The 25,233-nt window shown below is 37.2% G+C and overlaps 1 protein-coding gene across 3 annotated transcripts in view; it reads right to left on the bottom strand.

Annotated features, from left to right (window-relative positions):
• The window catches only part of ogdhb (oxoglutarate dehydrogenase b), a 118,401-nt gene that overhangs the window by 4,344 nt on the left and 88,824 nt on the right, over positions 1 to 25,233 (bottom strand). For all 3 annotated transcript variants that reach the window (XM_028798020.2, XM_051936240.1, XM_028798011.2), the window contains 14 exons: positions 17,270 to 17,449; positions 16,611 to 16,739; positions 14,634 to 14,813; positions 14,284 to 14,436; positions 13,099 to 13,201; positions 12,831 to 12,959; positions 10,439 to 10,589; positions 10,203 to 10,330; positions 9,425 to 9,603; positions 5,790 to 5,861; positions 5,360 to 5,485; positions 2,847 to 2,919; positions 2,107 to 2,270; positions 1,697 to 1,851 (listed from right to left, as the gene is read on the bottom strand). In XM_028798020.2, coding sequence (XP_028653853.1) covers positions 1,697 to 1,851; positions 2,107 to 2,270; positions 2,847 to 2,919; positions 5,360 to 5,485; positions 5,790 to 5,861; positions 9,425 to 9,603; positions 10,203 to 10,330; positions 10,439 to 10,589; positions 12,831 to 12,959; positions 13,099 to 13,201; positions 14,284 to 14,436; positions 14,634 to 14,813; positions 16,611 to 16,739; positions 17,270 to 17,449 — 1,922 coding nt within the window. The remainder of the gene's footprint in view (positions 1 to 1,696; positions 1,852 to 2,106; positions 2,271 to 2,846; positions 2,920 to 5,359; positions 5,486 to 5,789; positions 5,862 to 9,424; positions 9,604 to 10,202; positions 10,331 to 10,438; positions 10,590 to 12,830; positions 12,960 to 13,098; positions 13,202 to 14,283; positions 14,437 to 14,633; positions 14,814 to 16,610; positions 16,740 to 17,269; positions 17,450 to 25,233) is intronic.

The following is a 25,233-nucleotide window of genomic DNA, read 5'->3' as shown; positions in this document are numbered from 1 at the left end:
TTTCTACATTTTATCTGGCTTCAGGTGTGATTGCTATATTGCCAGCACCTGTTTCTTACCACAGGTGAGTTCAAACGAGCATCATATGCTTGAAATAAAACGATTTACCCACAATTTTGAAAAGGTGCCAAAAATTTTGTATGGCCCATTTTTGGAGTTCTGTGTGACATGATGTCAGATTTGGCTTTTTTTCTGTTTTTTTGTGTTGTTCCAATGCACATAAAGGAAATAAAAATGTGTATACCAAAACATTTGTAATTGCAATAATTTTCTGGGAGAAATGGTGCATTTTCTGGGAATTTTCCAGGGGTACCAATAATTTCGGCCATGATTGTGATTATATATATATATATACATACATACATACATACATACATACACACACACACACACTACACACACATTAATTAACATTACATATAAATACAAACTATATACTGTTTACTTGTTACTTCAGAGTGGTACAATTTGTGAACTATGTACGTATAATCAGGTACTCATTCAAACCTTTACTTTCAGAATTATTTTTTTAAACCAGTCCCTGAAACAATTTCTGTATGCCACAAGACAGAGAATTCTTACATCTGTACACTAGATTGGTGTTTTTGTGCAGCAATTCACACATCTTCCTTTTCCTTCTGTGGCAGTTGCACTACAGAAGTTCAGTGTGATTTTATTGCTTTTTCCTTGTATTTCACATCTGCAATAAACTAAGTCCATAGATGCATTTTCATACCGGCTTCTCTCAGCATTGAGCATTGGGGCGCAGGGCTGGAAACTGCCTTCGATAGGACCCCAGAGCACGTCAAATAAATAGCGGCCATCATCGAGGGTCCAATCCACCTAAACAGCACATAGATGGCATAAAGGAAGATCTGGGGAGGGGATGTGTGTTCCCTTGAAGCGCCACAAAACAAGTTCATTCAGTAGGAGTACAGTCGCCTGTGAAACTGCCAGCAGCAAGAATACAGTGACATCTGATTGAACAGTGGGAGGGGGAGCAGGAGTGGGAGGCAGGGGTTCCCACGTGAAATTCTAAGGTGCAGGTACAGAGTAGCGGTATTCACTGGTACGCTACGAAACATTGACTGCACTTAAATCTGAAACTGGAGAAGTATTACAGCTCTGAAACCTAACATAGTGAGAATGTGCAGCAGACAGCAACTGTAGGGCAACTGACACTCGAACTGTAAAACTGTACTCTGCACCACTTTGACATTACGCAATAAGCAATTGTTAACCTTAGTGCACAACTGAGTGTAACTACGTGTAATGCTAAGCTGTCATGACCCAGTTTATTCAAAGCCCTCTGCGCACAGCTGTGACATGTAGTATGAATGACCAATAACACACAACCATACATGTCTGGAACGGTCTGAACCTCAGCAATCCAATCACTGTATGTGGCATCTCTGACTCACTGCTCACCTTAGCACATACATGTGCAAATGGCATATTTTACTAATGAAAGAGAGCAGATAACATTTAAACTTGTGATTTATTTCAAAGACAACAACCCTGTATCAGTAAAATTACCATTACCGACTTGTGGGTGTACTGCAACATACACAAACAGCTTTGCAATATGGCTGTGTACTGCCAGCAAGACAACATAGATTAATGCGAGTTACCCACTAGACCACACTGCCCGCTACTGGGAGTGCAAAAGCTGACAAATAAATGCCTAAAACCTTACCATACAGGTCGAGCACGGTTAATGGTAGTGCGGATACGTGGCTTCACATAGTCATAATATCCCTGATTCTTGTGTTCCTCCTGACACCACACGAGTTCAGCATTGGGGTACTTGTCCACTTCTTGTTTCACCAAGTCAAAAGGGAACGGAGATAGCTGGAGCAGAACACAAAAGGATACAAAATATCTGTTCAATTTACAGACATGTTCACAGTCCTATTCCTGGCAATACTTTAGTCTATTCTTATTCTAAACTACAATTCATTTTAAATAAAATTGAATAACCTCAAATTCAAGTACAGTAACCAACTCCTGAGCTCTGGCATGAGTGGCACAGGTCACATATAAATAAGAACTGAATAGTTCACTCTCATTTGTCAATTTCCTACTGTTCTGTGTTATTATAAATACCTGCTCAATCCTTGAAATGGCAACCTTGTCTTCCTTTCCTTGAGCTTTCCTTTCTCGAGTCAGTTCATAGTACACTTTGCCTGTGCAGAAAACAATGCGCTGCACTCCTTCAGGGTTTTTAATAACTGGTCCATCATCTGGAATCAAACGCTGGAAATGTGTACCTGAAATTTATAACATGATATCATATACCATCTTTTTTTATAAAATATATACACACACAAACATATGCTTATATACATACACATACACACGTTATCTACAAAATTAATGCTTTATCCATTTATACATTATATAGATATTACATAAATATCTTACAAGCACTCTAATGCTACAGTAGTCATTTTCCCCTCACATTTTTGGTTTATTTGTAATCCCATGAGAAAAGCTCTGCAGAGTCACATGAATTTAAAAAGAATAATCTTCAATTCAATAGTGCCTGTACTTATCTGTGATTTTGGTACTATTTTTAATTCTGTACTAAATCATTGTTCCACTTTTAAAAAAACATGATAACTTTACAGAAAACATTCCCACCTAGTATAAAAGTATGACACAAAGAATGAGCTTTCAATCATTTCTAATTTTCAAGAAATCTATGAAGAAAACAAAAGTATATTTATTTGCCCAAACCAGTAACGGGCTATATAGGTGGTAGTCTGTGATCTCTCTCCCCCAACCCAGACAAAAGGGCGCATTTAATGAGATTTGGCCAATAATTTGCCTTCGCGTCTGCTTACCAGGTAGCATGTCATCGAAACTGGATTTGGCTTCAGGATGACGCAACAATGACTTAGGAGTAAAGATGATCAACTAGAAGAAAATACACCATCAGATCTGCATTATTATTATATTTACATAACATACATACACACAAACATATACACATACATACAGTACACACATGAACTTTAATGACATCCCATTCTTAATACATAGCCTTTAATATGGAGTTGGCAGACTCTTTGCAGCTACAACATCTTCAACTCTTCTGGGAAGACTTTCCACACGGTTTTGGAGTGTGTTTATGGGAATTTTTGACCATTCTTCCAGGAGAGCATTTGTGAGGTCAGGCACTGATGTGGGACGAAAAGGCCTGGCTCGCAGTCTCTGAGTTCCTCCACACCAAACTTGCTGATCCATTTCTTTATAGACCTTGCTTTGTGCATTGGTGTGCAGTCATGTTGGAACAGGAAGGGGACATCCCCAAACTGTTCCCACAAAGTTGGGAGCATGAAATTGTTCAAAATGGCTTTTTATCCTGAAGCATTAAGAGTTCCTTTCACTGGAACTAAGGGTCCAAGCCCAACCCCTGAAAAACAACCCCACACTATAATCCTCTCTCCACCAAACTTTACACCTGGCACAATGTGGTCAGGCAAGTATCGTTCTCCTGGCAACCACCCAAACCAGACTCGTCTCCACTGCTCTAGAGTCCAGTGGCAGTGTGCTTTACACCACTGCATCCGATGCTTTGCATTGCACTTGGTGATGCAAAGCTTGGATGAAGCTTTGGATGGAAACTCATTTTATGAATCTCTCTTTGCACTGTTCTTGAGCTTTTGGAGGTCTGTAGCTATTGACTCTCTAGAAAGTTGGCGACTTCTGCACATGTACCTCAGCATGCAGAGCTCTCCCCACTCTGTGACTTTACGTGGCCTACCACTTCGTGGCTGAGTTGCTGTTGTTCCCAATTGCTTCTACTTTGTTATAATACCACTAATAGTTGACCATGGAATATTCAGTAGTGAGGAAATTTCACGAATGGACTTATTGCACAGGTGGCATCCTATCACGGTACCACGCTGGAATTCACTGACCTCCTGAGAATGACCCATTCTTTCACAAATATATATATACACACTCACACATGCAGGCAGAATCCCATTGTAACGAAACTCACAGGACCATAAAAATATTTTGTTATATCGAAAATTTCATTACAATGAATATAGCGAAAATATGAATAGTATTATGACCAGGACCATCAGTGGTTGGCCAAGTATATCGGCAGCGGCGCAAGGACAGTTCTGTAGCTGCTCTGCTGCGTCTGGTAAAATATAAACCAACAGCAAAGTAATTAGTTCTCCTCTGCAGGATGAGGATTACATTGTCACGCAATGTTTAACATTTAACATTAAACATAAAGCTTTGATTTGCTCTTCTTCAAACTCTACTGATGTGTTTTCTCCAGATCACTTTTACCACAGCAATGATGCCAAGCTACTGGTGTTCTTCTAATCTGAAGATGGCAGAAAAAGCAGGATGATCGCAAATGCCGTGGCACCTAACAGCTCCTATTCTGAATGAAGTCTTGAGAATGAACCAGCCTTCTCTATACATTAATAAAGTACCTGTATCTTCCTTGAAAACCTGGACTTACCTTCTTATTTCTCGTGCAACTCTGTGACCCAAGCTTGACAATAACTGTATAAAAAACAGCGCTTCTTAAACTGTAAAAAATATTTTATTTTGAAAACTAGATGTTAGAAAAATAGAAATACAGGTAATAAATACAGAATGAAAGTGAGATGTTAGATGTATTTTTTTTAATAGAAATACAGGTATGAACACTGAATGACACTAGATGTAATTTTTAAAAATAGAAATATGGATATGAATACAGAATGAAAACAAGTTGTTAGGTGATGATGACGAAGGCGTGATTCCAACATGCGTAAACTGATCCCGTTTCTCACTTTTTTTGTTAAACTCAAAGAAAGGTTTGAGAAGCGCTATAAAACTCGAACAGTACAGTACCCGCACACAACTCAACAACCCATGTGGATGCTCGGTGGAGTACTGACTCAGAATTCAGCTATGTGTATGATGTCACACCTACACACTTATTGAGACTGCCTGAGACGAAAAATTTCTTAACAGACTGTCTCTCTCATTGAGACAACCTCAATGAGAACCAGTTTCAAGGTTCCCAAGACTCGGCACAGAAAGTGTAGGAGAGGCATTAAGTATTTTTTGCATTGCATTATCATCATTGGTGGCCATTTTTGGTTGAAAAAAATGTTTCTTATACATTTACATTTCGTTAAAACAAGATTAGTTTAACAGGATGTTCTACGACGTTTGTCTGGGCCCACAAAAAGTATTCATTATTCTGAACATCTCATTACTTCAGTAATCATTCCAACGGGATTTAACCTATACACATACATACACACACAAACACACACATCTACCTATTATCACAAAAGCATAACTAACTATTTAAAGCAGATTGAAAGGCGATACATACCGGCTTCCTGAAAGGCAGGAGGATTTGTCTTCTCAAGACATGAAAGTAGTTTGCTGGCGTGGAACAGTTAACCACAATCCAATTACAGTCATATAGCTGGCGAACAGCGAAGTCATCAGTAATTTTCTATATAAAAAAAGAAATCTGTTTAAAAACCAGTTAATATCTTAAGTCTAAATAATTTAAAAATGAAAAAAAAAAGTAACATACATTGTTTAATAGCCACTTTCTATGAATTCCACTGCTTTGCTGCTTAAAATACAGCATGTATCAACACACTCCCAGTTTTCCCAATTAGTTCTATTCAAACATTGTTATAGAATTTGCATGCCAAAAAGGTTCTTAGTACAAATGACAAAACAAGTAAAGGATGAAGATCAAACATGTACATTTCGAAAAAGGCATTATCATTTCGGAACCCTTTACTTACAGGGAAAACATCAGAGTCATCGTTGCACATCTGCAAGAATCTCTCAGGCCGGCCAGACGAGTGTTCTGGTCCCTGTGCGTAAAACGGTATATTAGCAACACATCCCAACAACATGCAGTGGAAAAAATCAGTTTAGAAAAGGACACCGGAATCCACAAAACAAAAATAAACACTCATAAAATAACAGATCTGAATCTCTGCAAGAAAAAACTCCAAGATTTCCTATTTATGGGAATTTAAGTAAGAGACAGAGAGTTCCCAACCTTCTGCAATTTATATACTTGAATGTATTCTAAATAGAATTTATCAACTAATGTCAGAATACATTCACAAACATTAAGTAGTGTTCTCATAGGTAGAAAAGAGGCAAGATTCTAATGAATTTTCAAATAGTCCAATAATCACTGATACACGTGTTTGCTCATGTCTCTTTCTAAGCAGCTTCCATTAACATATTATAAAACAAAAACAGTATCATTTATTAAATGGAATATTAATGTGAAGTTTACAAAGGAATACCTATTGACATTTCCCTTCATTTATTGACTACCCGTCAAAACTTTTAGAACTCAGTTTATTGTGTTAATGAAAATGCATGCAGTTTAATGTCTTTAATGTTTCATGAAATCAAGACAGTTTTACTCATATTTGTGATTCATCGAAGTAGCCACCTTTTACTGATATAACAGCCAAACTGTGGTAATCCTTTTGATTTAAAATGCCAGTCACTCTGTGCAAGTCACCAACTCTGCCTGTGAGAAAACAACCCCAGACCATCACACTTCCTCTCCCATATTTAACAGCTGGTGTCACACACTGAGGAATTATCCTTCCACCAAGTTGACAGTGTACAAACACCCTGCGTGATGAAGAGTTCAAACTTTGAATCATCAATCACCATCCAGTCAGCAGTAATCCACAGTTGGTAGTTCAAGGCCCTATTTTGTCCTTTAAAGAATGGCTTTCTTACTGCTACTCGCCCTGTCAAACCTGCAGCACAAAGTCTCCTCTTCACAATAGAAACTGACACTTGCTTTTTTCGACCTGTTAAGCTGTGCTTGAAGCTGTTGTGCTGTAAGGCACTTGTGATCACACAAGCTGGGGACCCTCAGCAACTTGTCATCTCCTTGGGTTGTGACTTTGGTCTGCCAGATGTTTACCATCAGAGTTTCTTCCAGTTTCAATTGCTGTAGGATTGTGTAGGACACTACTCTACTCACCGACACTTTTTTTTTTTTTTTGCGCAATTTCTGTAAATGTGAGGCCTATACGTCTAAGGGTAATAATGCTGTCTCATTTCTTTTGTTAATTGCCATCATCATTGTAATTTACAACTTTCTACAATGTAATATTGTCCAAGTAGTACTTCGTAGTAGAGGGTGTAGTAACACAGTCTGTTCCATATCTGCTTTAAGACTGACTGAGGGGTTTTAACACTAGAATTGCCAAAGCCTACGAAAAAACTTGTAAATCCGGCCCACCTTAAAACCCTTTGCACCTCTCTCTGAATGAATATGAATAATATGAATAATGTTGCATCCGTGCTGCAAATATTTCCTAAATGTACTATACACGTCATAAAATGAATAATTCCAAATATCATATACACATACATCTCATTTTTTTGTCAGTGCGGCTTTGACATCATGGACCATAAGGTGCATACTAATTCAGCGTGAGCAGGAACACTCAATAAAACTGAATAAATAAAAAAAATCAAGTGACGGTGAGATACGAAGAAGGCAGATTCATCCATCGTTTGTGTGTCAGCTTTAATCCCTCCAGATCAGAGAATTTCTAGTTCCATTGTCTCAAAACACCACTCACATCTACAGTTATTCCCAGTTTCACATAAAAAGTAACCGCGTCAGATCTGGGGCAGGGGGTGGGTGTTGTACCGTGATCATGACCGAGAGAATAAAGGTGAAGGAAAAAAAAAAAAAGCTAAGTTTTACAAGTCCTATAAATTTACACGGCTGTTACAGACACAAATCAAATGTATGTTTTTATTGTATAATATTAACAATAAGAGCAGCTCACTACTCAAAAACGGTACATTTGCCGGGGAGCTGGTTTCGAACTCATGTCATCTGGATTATAAGTCGGCAGTTCTAACCACAGCACCACAGAAGCTGTCATAGTGTACTTGCACCTTTTGTGAAAGTGTTTATTTGATCTTTGGCCATCAGTCTTCACACATTATACAATTCATGTCTACATTTTGTCATTTATTACTAAAACGTAAAAAACTTAGTTTTTACAATGTGTTTACATAAATTGTTGTAGACACTAAACACACATCAAATTATTTCCCCTTACAATTCTGGGTATCTCACTCCCAGATAATTAATCAAGGCAGGAACTGGGAAAACTTCTTGCCCATTCTGAGGCGGTGGGGGGATGGTACGGGAAGCTGCTTGCTGCTTGGGCTTACTGACACATTTAGAAGACAAAAGACGTTGATGGAGAGGTGCGAAGGGATTTAAGGTGGGCCGGATTTACGAGTTTTTTTCGTTGGCTCTGGTAATCCTAGTATTAAGTAATCAACAGAATTTGGGACACCTGTGCAAACTGTTTGCTTCAACATGTAAGGCTTAATTTAATGTAACTGCTGCACCGCATCTGTATGTTGTAACCTATTAGTTGTTCCCTGAAGAAAACCCCATTTATAATATTCTGAAATTTCCTTTTTTTCTAACCTAAATGTTAAATTTAAACCTCTGGCAGTTTACTGCTTACCTGTTCACCATTTTAGGTTATTTACTGTATTTTAACTGATTACATTTGAAGAAAAACTGAGGTGTTCTAAAACTTTTGATGGGAATTGGGTGTTACACACCAGTTAACTAGCTTTTGCCTCTCCTTAGGTCCATGTTCAAGAATTGATTTTTTTTCCAGTAACAGATGAAATATACCTCAATGCTTTAATTTTATCTATCATGACAGACGTTTCATGTCACTTTAAGGCAACTTGTAAAGTACAAGCACATGCCTGCACATTGGAATAATTTTCAAGACTTTAATATAAAATGTGGATACAAGCTGTAGAGATGAAAAAGAGTTATATGAACACAGAGAATTCAAAAGTTTACAAAACCATTAATTCTATGAATATTTAAAAAATGAGACCCATAAATTGCACCTAGCTGTGGTCAAGGCTTAACTCATCAAAAGTCACAAAGCTGAATGCCAAATCAGTGGAGGAACCTTAAAGGCAATGGAGATATGCATAATCAAATGTCTATAATACACTATGTTCAATTTTGATGTAAATGACCTATTGTGATGGATGACCTTGAAAGTAGATACCAACGTTAGCAGTATAATTGATTTTGATGTCACATATAAGATGATGTAACTTTATGGCCAATTTCTGTCTGAGAAATCTAAACTGACGCATAAATCCCAGCAGAATAATCCTATTTCGCTGCCATTCCAAAAAATGTAAAAACATTTGTCACATATAAAGTCAACAGATTTTATATTTTCAAGTTAGCCTATGCTCAATAAATGTAGTCATAGTATACAGAGCACAGTGATTTTTTTACATGAAAAATCTGACCAACAACATATGCAAAACATGCATATATCAATCGATTTTTATTCACTACTTCATTTGTTTGCTTCTTACTTACCATTCCCTCCAGGCCATGGGGAAGAAGCAAGACAATGCCATTCTGACGAACCCATTTAGCTTGACCAGCACAGATAAACTGATCAATAATTGCCTGTGCAGTGTTATAGAAATCAGCAAATTGTGCCTCCCAAAGTACAAGGGCGTTGGGGCTAGCCATTGCAAAGCCCAGCTCAAAGCCTAAAGGCAGAGAAGAGAGGTCCTTTAAAATGCAATTTGAAAAACTCTCATTTTCAATTAATGTAGTACTAATGATAGCCACCAATTAAATGGGCAAATGTTGTACTTCAAAGGTAAATGCTGCTTTTAGCTTAAATTTATCTTTTGTTTTATTTTTGGAAGACAGTCCACTTTTTCACCTGCTTCACAAGCTTATTCAAGGAATTTAAAAAGCATCACATACCACAACTTTTTCTAGTGAGTTTTACATTATCTATTTTTAATGCTATTCTGTTCTAATAATGTCCTCATACTTAAATACTATTGTATTTGCTGAATTAAACTGCACTTTGTTTGTGTACCAACAGCTTAATAATCCACTGTTAAACCATGGCTGATGGAAACAATAAAAACAATTTAAAAAGATAAAAAATTCTCACTAAAGCCCAAAATGTACATTGTTTTTGGTTCAAGTATCCACACTAAAGGTACAAAGTATATAAAGATATTTAGAAAATGGAAGCATTACATTACTCATTTGTTTAACCAAATGATATACAAGAATGCCAATTCAAGCTTTCCTTCTCCATATATACTGCTATCAGTGAAGCAAAACTCACCAAGAACACCATACTCTGAAAGGGAGCTGTTACACACAGTGTATGGAGCCTGGTTTGGCCACATATGGTTCATTGGGATGCACGTCCGTTTGTCCACATTTTGATCATGTAATACATGATGCCGGTGACTGTAAAAAGAAATTAGTACCACAGTCTAATTTGTTGAACAGGCACAAACTGTTCTATACAAATACAGGACAATTCTAATCTTGAACGATTTACATTATAATGAATACCTGAAAGTGCCCCTTTCAACATCCTGTCCACTTAAGCGCACGTGTATGCCTTCTTTCAGCAGTGAGCCAAATGCCATGTATTCCCCAAGGGCCCAGTCTACAGTTCTATCTTTCACCATATCACCACGCCCTTTCAGAATTCGTTTCAAGCCTGTGTATAAGAGCACAATTCCAGTTACATACTGTGGTTTTGTAATAGAGTTAAAAGCAAGGTAATGCTGCAAAATAAAAAACGTGGAACAACTATACAAAGGAACTTGCACTGCTGCTCCCTGAATCACATGATGTGTAACTTGCACTGTTGCATCTTCAAGCACAGCAAAATTCTTTATATTTGCTTGTGCTATATTTCAAACCAAGTTTTTGCTTAAAAGAAGTTTGGTGTTAATTACTAAGGAGGATGCTAGTTTTACTTCACCTGTCAAAAATATAGTACCTATAATAGTTTGTTAGATTACAGTCACTATATGTTGAAGCTGATCACAGACAGACATAGCACACAAAAAAAACACAGGGAATTTTGTGTACTATGAGACCACAGTACCTCGGTTACTTTTTCAGAATTGAGGTGTGGTGTTAATTCCAAAGATCTTCCAGAATTTAAAAATCAATGCTTATCTTTAACAAATGGTTGTTTTCCTTGACAGCAAATGTAAACATAATTTACCTTGAGACTGAAGGCATATATAAAATGTCTTCTAAAGCCACACTTTAAGTAAACCTGAGATGAACACTGTAAAACCTTTTCCTGTGTGTAAGCTATCTAAAACCATTGCTTGTTTACCTGTTATTCAGCTACAACCACAATGTTTGCTAACTTTATAGCATGTTTAATTCTCTTACACTACACAAAAAAGTAGGAAGTTGCTTATGCAGAAGATGTATGTTTATACATACATACAGAAGATGTAAATGTCTTGAAAACTGAGATTTAAGTACCCCAATTACTTCATCTTATGCTTAACCACACCAATATTATTCAGGTGCAGTTTGGTGGTTATTACCATTGAAGAAAATCAGGTTTGTCAAACACAGTAAAGCTTAATGACCCGAGAGTTAAACAAATAACCGTAGTTTGAAGAATGCCTAACATCTGATCTGAATTTAAGCTATTGGATCAGACCATTAAATAGTAGTTCAAGAAGAATTATGTCCACCATCATATTACCAAAATTTGTATCATTCTGCAAAATCAAGCTTTATTTTATTCCCAAAAGCATGCAAAGTCTTAGGGATGGCACAGAAGAAATGCCATTTTTTACCGGTGGTGTACAGTTTTCTTTTATCTCTGTTTCTTGTATTATGTTTGATATTTTTTTTTTTTTTTTTGAGAACTTGTGTGTCTGGGTTTGATTTGTCTAACACACGAGGGTGTTTGGGTTGGGGTCTTGCACATTAGGCAAATTACATCCTGAATGGATGGACGTGTACAAAACACTATTTGTTAAAAGATTAAATGCGTTTCCGCTAGAATATGATGAGACAGCCAACTATTGCTAAATTTGAACTATTTTTATTAATGTAATGTAATATGTAATGCAAAGTGTGTTCTGTACTGCATAAAGATTTCAGATTGTTACATTTACTGTAAGCATAGTAAGTAGTGGTAAAAGTGCAATGTAACTGAACATTTTTGCTGAGCCCATATCTCAGTTCTTAGAGGGAACATTCTTGATAGTTCTTCCATTTTTGCTAACTGGCAATACACTACATGGTCATGTAGCCTAAGCAGTTGTCATCTAGCTGGAAAGAACATGTTTTTGGATAAACACAGTAAGGAAATGGTCATAAACAAGAAGGTATTGCCTGTGTGTGCTTTGAGTATGACACAGATATTAAGAAAAAGAACTGCAATATCAATGATGGCAGTTGGGTTTGCAGAGCTAAATTAAAGGGAAAGAACAAAACTAATTGAAATGAATACATTATACAACCCTTATTTAAGCTAAAACAAAAAATTTAATGAAATAATTCTTTCAAAATAAAAACTTTTTGATAATGAGGGCTCCAATAAATGGCCTAAACCAAAACTAAACTGAAAATAAACTAAGAGGTGAAAATCGTATAAAAAAAGTAAAGTAACGTAAAGCAGAATTCTTTTTTATTTGAATTTGATTATTTCTAACAGAAACACAATTTTTAGGCGTAATCTGCTAAAGAGGGGTATTTAAAAATCATTTTTGTGTTCATAGGTGATCACTGGTAGTTTACTATTACTTACATATTGAGGTTACATGTGTCATTCTTAAATTATTTAAATAATAAAACCACACTAAAACAGTTAATTTAAATATTCCACAGTAAAGCAAGTTAAACATTTCAAAGGTATAGTGGAACTTGTGGTGGGGGTATGGATATAATTGTTGAGAAATATGAACAGTGTTAAACAAACCTCCATGAATAGTGAAATCTTCAACCGGAACAGAACTGGCAACTTCTCCAATGTGATTAAGTTCCTCTTCACTTAGTCCAGTCGATGGGCATGTCATGCTTTTTGGCTGACCATCCAGGGTGAAGAAACCTTAAAAAAAAAATAATTGCCACCCAACATTAATTATTCATCATCTCAACCACTGTCATCAGTTCCATTTTGCTATTCCTAGTTCAAACAATTTGGAGGCAGATTCTTTATAGTTTGTCTTAAAAATTACTGTCCTAACCAGGCCAAGGTGAGTCTAGCCAGTGCTTAATGTGCAGAATTTTCTCATCCTTTGATCTTGTATAAGCCTCTTCACAGATTTTATCATACTTGGAAATTTCCTCCTAAAATATACAGGAAAAAAACACAAAAGTGCATGACAACAGAAAAAAAAAAACATACATATGAAAAACTAGAAAACTTCATCTGTGCAAGTCAGCTGCATTCCATAATAATTTGGCCATTCAGGATCCATAGCTTTGTGCTCTTTGTATAATCTTCCATTACAGTTTATCATTAAATAATTCTGATTATAAAGGTGATAATTTGTTTAAACATTACAATGCACATTTAAAATTTTTCAATGTGCACCAATGGAAAATATTGAAAATGTTTCAATGTGCACCAGTGGAAGTGTAACTGCATTTTAAAGCAGCAGAAATACAAGCAGCTTTGCAGAAGACATGAAGTGTGGAGACAAACGAAAAAAACTGATAATATACTACATACCTTCTAGTAAAACTGATAATATACTACATAACTTCTAGTAAGAGAGTATGTCCAACTTAATGACTTCAGTTATTGGATCTTGTTGCCTTAAGAACATTAGATTATAAAATTGTGAATGTCATGGAATAACAAAAGCATGACTGTGTGCGGTCTTTTCAGCACAGTTTTGCAAGCATTCCACATTCTGAAAGCCAAATAACATGCTGCCTGAGAGTGCTAGGTCCTATACAAGAGGCTCTCTAAGTATGGCAAGCTCAAATGCAATCTCTGCCCTTGAGTTTTCTTTATTCAATTCTGTGGAAGTACGACAAACATGAGATTATCAGACTAACAAACTTTTCCTCGGTCTAGGTACTCCAAAACATCTAGATTCCTTCTTTCCTCAGGAAAGCATTTTAAGCAAATACTTCTGGGTGCCAACTCTTCCACAAGTCTGCCGCCTATGACTTAAGACAAATCAAACATGTTTGACTTTGTCAGTGTAATTCGTAGACCAGTCTGATCTAAGGGATGTCAAGCTACACAAATGGAGGTCACAGAAGCACACCATAACTCTCCAAAACACAAAACGTTTTAAAAATATTTTGGGAAATTCATCTTCTCAGTGATGACTCCTAAAAACTAGAGTTGCAGGTAAGATTACTTTCACAGCACTCTTCGTGCATGTGTCACTTTACATTATATGCTTCTCATTTACCTCATATTCCTGTTGGGTCACAGCACCCTCAGACATAAGCTTCTCTGCATACTTCAGTAACACTGGCTTCTGCTTCTTGATTTGCTTATACATTAGTGGCTGAGTGAACATAGGCTCATCCATCTCATTGTGTCCATTTCGTCTGTAACATACCTAAATTTGGAAATAAAACTAGATTGCTTTTTGCAACTGGAGAGAAACAATTTAGCAGCTTAACAGCATGCAGTACAATTTTAGGGAAGAAATACTAAGTTCACACTTTTATATATAAAACGCCTAAAGGCAGATCTGTATATAAACCTCAGCAGTTTAAGTGCAAAATTAAACATGAGAAAAATAATCACACATACCAGATCAACAACTACATCTTTATGGAAGGTGGACCTCCACTCTGCAGCCACATTGCATACATACATAACAGCCTCTGGGTCATCCGCATTCACGTGAAAAATAGGTGCATTTACTACTCGTGCCACATCAGTAGGATAGGGAGATGAGCGAGCCATTCGAGGGTCTGTGGTAAAACCAATCTGAAGAAAAAAATATGTCATCCCTATTTTAACAATGTTTTTAATTTCCTATTTTGCAGTCTTAGAATTGCAAATTCCACAAATGAACAGTGTTAAAACTTTGAACTGTTCTTCTCACTGTCTGAGAAAGTAAGGTGTTCACCAATCATGTTTTACTCTCCCATAAGATATTTGTTAGCAATCATCTCAGTGTGTGAATTAAATAATTTACCACTTTCTGTACAAATTATTAATTCCATGAATCTAATGGTAAGCCATACTGTTTCTTTTACTTAGAAGTAAAGCTGCATCGCAATTACGTTTTTCTTCTTTATTTTCCATGTTACTGGCGTGTGACATGTTTTCAGGTATACTCCATAACGTTAGTGTTCAATTTAAATAACAATCACTAACTTTGCGATCATGGAGCTTCTTAATATATCTAGCTTGCACTTTTAAAGATTTAAGATCATGTAAACATGGTACCTTCATTGATGTATACCACTCTTTCCTAAATATTATCTAAATTAAAACAAACTAAAAAAAACACAAATGTTTAACTCTGTCCACCCATACTTTAATAAATGTTTGACTTCTTGAATCTGCACTCTAATTCCAAATGAAATATTTTAAACTATTATAACAATTACTGTAATGATTTTAGAATATTTTGGTACACTGATAAGTTTTTGTAAATATGAAACTCACATCTCTGTTTGACAAACTCACAAAAATGGCTGAACAGATTTTCATGTAATTGTGCATGCAGATTTTCACTGTTCCAAATTAAAATACAGGATATATGGAATTTCAAAAAAATCATCATGGGTTGTACTGATGAGGCAACCCAAAAATTGCATTATTCCTAAACAGTTGTCTCTATCTTAACAAAATTTTTAATTTATGATAAAGTTGAACCAATTTAAAATTCAGGTAATGAGGAGATTAAAAAATGTCACTGAGAAGGGAGTTTATAACAGAGATATGACAAAAATGCATAATTTTAAAACAACAAAATGGAAGCTCAAGAATTTTTGCATTCATATTAATGTTGATACAATTTAAAATATACATTTTAATGCCTTCTATAAAATTCCACCAAGAAACAGGGTTTTTATCAAAACCGCATTATAATACCCAAATGATTCAGCCGATGGCAATGAATTTGTCATATTGTTCACTCAAAACTGATATGTCAATTTTCACAAAATTTTGCATTTACAATTATTGTTCATGCAGCTTAAAATATAAGCTTCTCAGGGTATTATGAGTTTCACTGGGGTGTTGTAATCGGAAGGCCAACACCCTGAAAACCATGGATTACTTAATCCAAAACAGATGAGAAGTTCAAGAGTGTTTGCACATATACAGTATTACCATTAACACTTCTTAACATATATAGTTTATGGAGTTTCAAATATTTAATCATGAAAAGGGGTCAATAATGGGAACACTACAACCAGTGGTTCTATCTAGCTTACAGGTGTTCAATTATTGGATAAGCCACCTAGTTTAATAAATAGAGTTTAAATATCTATTTGTGAAGAAACAGTAAATCAGAAAATACAAAGAAGTAGCACTCAAGGTTCCAGCCCAGCAAGGAGCCACTGCAATTGACAGCGACAAAAGGGACAATATTAATAAATTAATAAAATTAAAAAAACAAACAAACAAACAAACACACAAATATCTGCTTTCTTAGCTTAACCCAATATACAAATACACCCAAGCAATGTTGGGTACTTGGGCTAGTTTGTTGTAAGACGTATTACTAATGGATGCAAGTTTACAATACAACTTTTTAGTGGTGTTTAATACCTGGTTGTTGACGACCACATGGATAGTCCCATGTGTTGTGTAAGAAGGAAGGTCACTCAGGTGAAAGGTTTCATAAACAATGCCTTGCCCTGCAAAGGCAGCATCTCCATGCAGCAAAATGGACATAACCTGCAAAACCAAAAAACGTGGATTTCACACAGTACAGCAGTACTGAATATAATGCCAAATAACAATCTAAAAGTATTAGGTCACATAAAAGGTCTTAATTCAATTGCATATAAAACTGAATTTGTGTTTCTCTTATGCATATTTAAATTTGTGGAAGAACAGTAGCAAATATTGCAAAAACTATTACAGCTTAATTTTAGTTATTCTGGCAGATGGACCATTTTTATTGGCATTTAAACATGGCAACTAAAAGAATTAAGAAAAAATGTTTGAATGCCAAATAATTTAAGCTCCCCACAACAAACATTATCTGAAGGCATATGTCATTTTCATAAGCTTCATCTAGACTTCAAATTGACTTGTTCTACACACCAATGCTAATCTGCATAATGGTATTTCTAGAACACTATTTAGCAATTCTGAAATTTTTCCAGGCAGAGTATATACAACAACAAATTGGTGAATAAATTGTGACCCCAATTTAAGAAGATAAAAACAGTCATGAGAAACTTCTCAGGCTGAACTCTAACCCTTTTCCCATCAACGTCTCCACAATAGAACTGCTCTGCCTTAGTCTTGCCCTGAACCACAGGATCCACAGCCTCCAAGTGAGAGGGGTTTGCCACCAGGGAAAGTGTGATGTTCCTGTTCGTCACACGGTTGATCCTGCGGTGGTACATGCCCAAGTGGTACTTGACATCTCCAGACCCCTGTGTCAAGCAAAGGTGAAAAGAATGAACAGAGCAGAATCACGATAAACAGTTAAATAGTAAAAAATACATAAACTGTGCAATAAATGCAAACCCTACCGAGATATCAATGAGAAGTTATTTTTACAGATCCACGTATTGATTTGTTATGATCCTGTTCACATTAGATATGCTGTACTGCCTGATTTGTAAGTTTGTGAAAGGTCAAAATTAATCACTTTGAAGATGAAAGAATCGCTTTAACAAGTCAGAAGTGTATTATAATTTAAATAGCATGTATTCCGCAAGGCACTAGTGAATAGTTATGAGGCTTTAAGAGGACAGCTTCATAAATTAAAGTGCGTTATATGGTTAATTTAAAAGTTTCAAAATGCATGGTGCAGCAGTTGCTGCTATAGATGCCCAGATATTACTCATGGATTCTCCTAATAGGCTAATACAGTGATACCTTGACTTACGAGTTTTTTGAGATACGAGCAGTCTCTTGGCCGATTTTTTGCTTTGAGTTGAGAGCTAAAATTTGGGTTACGAGCCAGCTTCAGATACCCCAGCCCACCGCTAGCACGTGCAGCTCGCCACAGTGAACGCCCCAACATCCCGTGACTCACTCGTTCACTTTAACCAGTTAGCTCGCAGTGGAAACTTCAGTGTTGTGCTCGCAGTTATTTTGCAAAGCTTTGTTTTTCCAACTATGGGACCGAAGAAAGTGAGTGCCAAGGACAGTGCAGAGAAGAAGAAGCGGATGATGTCCATTGAAATAAAGAAAGAAATTATTGAAAAACATGAGCAAGGTGTGCGTGTAGTCGATTTGGCGAAGCAGTACGAGCGCAACACTTCTACAATCTGCACCATACTGAAGCAGAAGGACTCGATAAAGGCTATAACGCCAGCCAAGGGCGTTAAAATCATTTCTAAGCAGCGGACATCTATCCATGAAAATATTGAGAAGCTGCTGATTGTGTGGTTGACGGAGAAGCAGCTCGCAGGAGATACTGTGACGGAGGCTATAATCGCAAGAAGGCACGAGCGATTTACACTGATTTGCAGCAGCAGACCTCAGGCACTTCAACAGACGAAGCATCGGGCGAGCTGTTTAAAGCCAGTCGGGGCTGGTTCGAGAATTTTAAAAAGAGGACCGGCATTCACTCCGTTGTCAGGCATGGTGAGGCAGCGAGCGCGGATATAAAGGCAGCTGAGGATTACCTCAAAATTTTTGCAGGAGTTATAGCGGCCGAAAGATACATCCCCCAGCAAGTCTTCAATTGTGATGAGACAGGACTCTTCTGGAAGAAGATGCCAAGGAGGACTTATATAACAGCAGAGGAGAAGAGGATGCCTCGCCACAAACCCATGAAGGACAGGCTAACCCTCGCACTGTGCGCCAATGCGAGCGGCAACTGCAAGATTAAGCCACTGCTCGTTTATCATTCAGAAAACCCCAGAGCCTTTAAGTCACAAAAGATTATGAAAGAAAGACTGCAGGTTATGTGGAGGGCAAACCCTCATCAATGAGCTCATCGAGGAGCACTCTGAAGAACTGACAACGGAGAAGCTAAAGGAGCTACAGACGCAGCAGCACACGGAGGCTTTGCAAGAAAGAAGTGACGCGGAGGAGGCGGAGGAAGTTATCTCTACAAGTGAGATAAAGGAAATGTTGGGAATGTGGGAGAAACTTTCAGACTTTATTCAAAAGAAACACCCAGAAAAAGTTTCAACTGGGCGTGCGACTGCGCTATTTAATGACACTTGCATGACTCATTTTAGAAACATTCTGAAAGGGAGGATGAAACAGACCTCATTGGACAAGTATTTTTCGAAAAAACCCCTGCAGATGAAAGTGAGGAAGGTGCGGCGAAAAGGGCAAATATCAGTGAATAACATTCAGTTCAGCCTTTCTCCACCACCTCCGTCAGCATCTTCAACTCATCTGATCTCCAACGTAAATGCTGTACATTATACATTGTATATTGTACTGTACTGTACTTAATAAAACCAGTTTATTGCAGTACATTCTATTGTATTGTGTTTTTATACAATATTTGTTATTTATAAGTATATTTTTCTTATTTAAAAAACATGTAACAAAAAATTGTAGTGTTTTTTGGGGGTCTGGAACGGATTAATGACATTTCAATTCATTCAATGGGGAAAATTGTTTTGAGATAAGAGTATTTTGACTTACAAGCTCGGTCACAGAACAAATTAAACTCGTATCTCAAGGTATCACTGTACTGCCACACAAGTACTCATCATTGCCACCAGCTTTATTACTTAGCTTTAGATGACTTAGTCCAGAGCCATGTTGCAGTTTAACAAGTGTGTCACTCTGCCTCAGTCTGAAATGTGGGCAGCAGGATAAAACAGCAGCACATCTATAACAAGAAGAATTCTGACGGCACCTTAAGCTAGCTAATTTGGTCTTTAAATAGTTGTGTAAATGTTTGTTCCATAGTCTTTAGTACATTAGTTAAAGCAATGATCATTAGGACAGCTGCTGAGCATATATGTTATTCAAGGACACTTCTGTCGCCATTTGAAAAAATTTTTACATTTAAGAAACAGTGTATGATACCTACTGGAGGAATATGCACTGTGTACAGTAATCTATTTGGTCAATATGTTTCTGCTGTAGCCAATGAGTTTGAGGAAAAAGGGATTTGTGTGTGAACAGACTCTTTTGCTCTGGTAAAACATTATTTGGTATACAGCCTGTATCAAATGCATAATGAGTGCTTTGTGTTATAACCCATCTGAATCTATGGTGAAGTGTGTATGGTCATTTAGAGGCTATATTATTAAAATTAACCAAAACTGACTAGGGCCCACAGTTTCTCCTATTTTGCCACAGTAGATCTGGTGAAAAGTAAGTAGAGTATATTTAGTACACGGGATATCATAATGATTTCAAAATTATTCATACTGTAAAGTTCTCCATTTCGTGTATATTAAGCAACACTGCAGGAATTGTTATAGACTACAGGAGCATGTGACATTGTGGGGTATGGAACTGAACCCTAAACCATGCATCTTTTAAGTTTAATTCTTGTGTCTCAATCTCACTGTATGACCTTGAGAAAGTCACTTAATCCAGCTTGTTTTCCAATTATGCCATTCGTACAATGTTTCAATACTTGAAGTGCCCTGGGATGTTCACTGTAGAAAGTCACCACATACAGTACGAAAAGAAGATAGCTTTTATAGAAGGTCCAACACAAACACACTATGTTAAATGCTAGGTATTCAATAGCAGTAAAATGCACAAGATATTAGCAAAACTGCATTAATCTCTGTTCAAAATATTCTTTTTTTGAATATTTCAATCTTGCCAAGAACATGTCAGAGTGTTACTGAATTTGTGCTTTGGACTTTCTAGCACATAATTCAATTTTATAAACATATGTCATACTACTCCAAAAACATTTTGAAGGCTGTTTCCCTTAATTGTCAAAATGAAGGTATTTTTATGAGCAGTAAAAAATGGCCAGCTGTGTTGTAGCTCTTGCTCTTTGCTGAGGGTGAACTTGTGTCACACCAGTATTATGGAAAGTGACCGATGCATTCGGAAGCAAGAAACTGCATTTTTTTTTACCTACCCAGCTCAATTTACAGTATAGTGAAAACAGCTAGAAAGAAGAACATATTTAATGTGGTCAGACAAGACAATGACAAATCATTGACAAGGACTCTGAAAATATATTACTAAAATTCACACCCGATCAGACACTGTTCGTTTTCAAATAATATTGCGTTAGTGCGATGATGTTTTCACATATATTGTCTCTTTCTTTCAGGTGTGTAATAGAAACCACAGCATAGAGAGAAGTGTGTACATTGTAACAAGTACACACGTAAATGTAGAAAGGACGATCATTGCGTGTGTGAACTGTTAACATTTGGATCTGATGATTAGATATAGTGCTGAAGTTACTGCTCTGTACTATTCTTTCCTCTGAATGTCCTGGATTACAAAAGAAACAGCATACAGCAACATGTGGGGACTGGCAAGATCGGGGAAAAAAAAACACACGGTCACTGATTACAAACCGCAAGATGTTATGTGAATGAATATGAATAATGTTGCATCCATGCCACAAAGTTTTCCAAAATGTACTATGCAGGTCATAAAATTAATAATTCCAAATATCATATATACCTATGTCTCTGTGTTTTTTTTTTTTGACATCATAGACCATAAGGTGCATACTAATTCAGCGTGAGCAGGAACACTAAATAAAACTGAATTAAAAAAAAAAAAAAAAATCAAGTGACGGCGAGATACAAAGAGCACAGATTCGCCAGCGTTTGTGTGTTAGCTTTAATCCCTCCAGATGAGAGAATGTCCAGTTCCATTGTCTCAAATAACCACTCACATCTCCAGTTATTCCCAGATTCAAATAAAAACTAACAGCGTCAGATCCCTGTGTGTGTGTGTGTGTGTGTGTTAGTGGGGGGGGCGGTAGTATGTATCGTGATTTAGAGAGAATAAAAGTGAAAAAAAAAGGTAACTTTTACAAGTCCTGTAAATACACACCGTGTGTTACAGACGCAAACCAAGTATATGTGTGTACTGTATAATATTAACAAAGCAGCTCACTACTGAAAACGGCAAATATAGGAGTGAGTCGGGACCGAACCAGGGACTCGATTACAAGTCAGCTAATCTTACCGCTACGCCACAAAAGCTGTTGTCTTTTCCTTGAACCTTTTGTGAAAGTGTTTACTTGATCTTTGGACTTCAGGCTTCATACATTATATAGTTTATGCCTACATTTTGTCATTTACTACTAAAATATGAAAAATGTTTCTGTTTTAAAAATGTGTTTACACAGATTACTGTAGAAACAGAACACACATGAAATGCGTGTGTTCCAAATAACAATCTATTATTTCCACTCTAAAACTCCACTTCACTCCCAGATAATCAACAAGGCATGAGCTGGGAGAAGTTTGTGCACGTTCGGTGGGGGGATGGAAAAGCCGGCTGCTTGCAGCTTGTCTTTATCAGCACATTTAGAGGACAAAAGATGCTGGCGGAGAGGAGTGAAAGGATTTAAGGTGGGCCGGATCTACGAGTTTTTTCATAGACTGGTAATTCTAGTGTTAATTGTGAGATGGAACTGTCATCTCCATCTTGTCAAGGAGCATGTTTAAACTTTTGAAAGAGAGACATGTTTGTCTGCAGTGTTTGAATAAAGTTCCTGTCTCTACAACCTCTTGTGTTTCTGTGCAAATCTGTGACCCAAGCGTGACAAGATTTTATATATATTATATTACACTTACACACACACACACACACACACACATACATACATATATATATATATAGTACATACAATTGTGCTCATAGGTTTAGATATTCTGGCAGAATTTGCAAGATGTGTACCATACTTTAAAGAAAAGATGACTGATCAGGAAAAACACATTTCATTTATTTTTTATGGAATCCAAATTAAACTATAAGGCATCACAGAACAGCACAACCATTAAACAAAACATAGTAATAAGGAAAATAATGAAATGGTCCCTGTTAAAACATCTGCATACCCTTAGTTCTTGCTACTGTTTATTGCCCCCTTTAGCATCAGTGATAGCAAGCAGTCTTTTGTGACAGCTGTAGATGAGGCCCCTAATTTTCACAGGTGGGAGAGCTGCCCATTCTTCTTCGCAAAAAGCCTCCACGTCCCATAAATTCTTGGGTTGTCTTGCATGAAAAGCACGTTTGAGATATCCCCAAAATGGCTCAATGATATTGAGATCAGGAAACTGTAATGGCCACTCCAGCACTTTCACTTTTTTCTGCTGAAGCCATCGAAGGGTCAACTTGGCTTTGTGTTTTGGATCACTGACATGTTGGAAGATTCAAGTGCATCTCATACGCATATTCCAGACTGATGAATGCAAGTTGTCCTCCAATATTTTCTGGTAACATGCTGCATTCATCTTGCCATTAAGTTTCACTAAGTAACTTGTGCTGCTGCAGCTCACACACCCCCAGATCATTAGAGATCCGCTTCCATGCTTCACAGTAGGGATGGTTTCATCACTCCAAAGGACTTTGTTCCAGAAGTTTTGAGGCTTGTCTAGATGCTGTTTAGCATATTATAAGTGGGCTGTTTTGTGGCGCTGGAACAGTGAAGGGTTTTTTCTTGCAACTTGAGAGTGCAGTCCATTTTGTTCATGTACCTCCTTACTGTGCATCTTGAAACAGCAACAACACTTGTCTGCAAAAGAGCCTCTATCTCAGCTGAAGTGGTTTGTGGGTTTTCCTTGGCAGCTCAGAAATGATCCTGGTAGTTGTGGCTGAAATCTCAGTTGGTCTAGCTGACTATGGCTTGGTAACAACAGAACCACTAACTTTCCAGGCGTTTTCAGATCTCTGGATATCTTTTTATATCCTTTTACCGATTTATACAATTAACACTAGAATTACCAGAGCCTACGAAAAAACACCTTAAATCGCGTCTTAAATCCGTTTGCACCTCTCCGCCAGAGTCCTTTGTCATCTAAATGTGCTGATAAACAAAAACTACTAGCAGCCAGCTATTCCATCCCCCCACCGACTTAGAATGAACTTCTCTCCTAGCTCAAGCCTTGCCTTGATTTGATTACCTGGGATTGAAGTGGAGTTTTACAGTGGAAACAATTCTAGCGTTATTTGGAATACACGCATTTCATGTGTGTTCCATTTCTATAGTAGGCTGTGCAAACACATTTTTAAAACATAAACGTTTTTCATATTCTAATAGTAAATGACAAAATGTAGGCATAAACTATATAACGTATGAAGCCTGAAGTCCATATATACAAGAAACACTTTCATAAAAGGTACAAATAAGAGAACACGTGCGCTTTTCTTCAAAAAAAATATAACTGCACAAAAAAAAAAGCCGCGTTAGCATGCCACATTGACACTTTTACTGCAACCGCCGCGGTGGCGTAATGGTATCAGCTCCTGACTGGGGATCAGAGGGTGGCGAGTTCGATCCCGCACGGCTCCACTTCGAGAAATGATCTGCTTATTCTTACAATTTTAGAATAACAACATAAATTTGATTTCAGTCTGTAGCAGCCGGTGTAACTTATGATACTGGTAAAGGTTAGCTTTTTTTTTTTTTTTTTTTTTTTTTTTTTTAATTCACTTTTCATTCTCGCGCTATAGGTCTGCAGTGTATCACGATGCATACTACCGCCCCCCCTCCCCCCCCCCAAAAGGGTTCTGACACACAAACGCTGGCGAAGCTGCCTTCTTCGTATCTCACCGTCACTTGAAATCAGCAGTTCTTAGCTGCTTATCAATCCATACAACCCCATCTGACACAGCTGTTTTCACATAAATAAAAGTGTACTTTTATTCAAGACTATAACCGAAGGATAAAGAAAGCAAGTTACAGTTGGTGGTTGATACGACAGCGTGCGTGGTGCAATGCTAAGAACTGCTGATTTCAAGTGACGGTGAGATACGAAGAAGGCAGCTTCGCCAGCGTTTGTGTGTCAGAACCCTTTTGGGGGGGGAGGGGGGGGGCGGTAGTATGCATCGTGATACACTGCAGACCTATAGCGCGTCTTTATGTCAGATGGGGTTGTATGGATTGATTCTGAATGCGACTGCGAGAATGAAAAGTGAATTAAAAAAAAAAAAAAAAAAAAAAAAAAAGCTAACCTTTACCAGTATCATAAGTTACACTGGCTGTTACAGACTGAAATCAAATTTATGTTGTTATTCTAAAATTGTAAGAATGAGAGCAGTTCATTTCTCGAAGTGGAGCCGTGCGGGATCGAACTCG

The sequence above is a fragment of the Erpetoichthys calabaricus genome, chromosome 1, assembly GCF_900747795.2.
Source record: "Erpetoichthys calabaricus chromosome 1, fErpCal1.3, whole genome shotgun sequence".
Taxonomy (NCBI): domain Eukaryota; kingdom Metazoa; phylum Chordata; class Cladistia; order Polypteriformes; family Polypteridae; genus Erpetoichthys; species Erpetoichthys calabaricus.
Note: the sequence above shows the minus strand (reverse complement) of the source record. Positions and strands in the feature narration are given on the sequence as shown.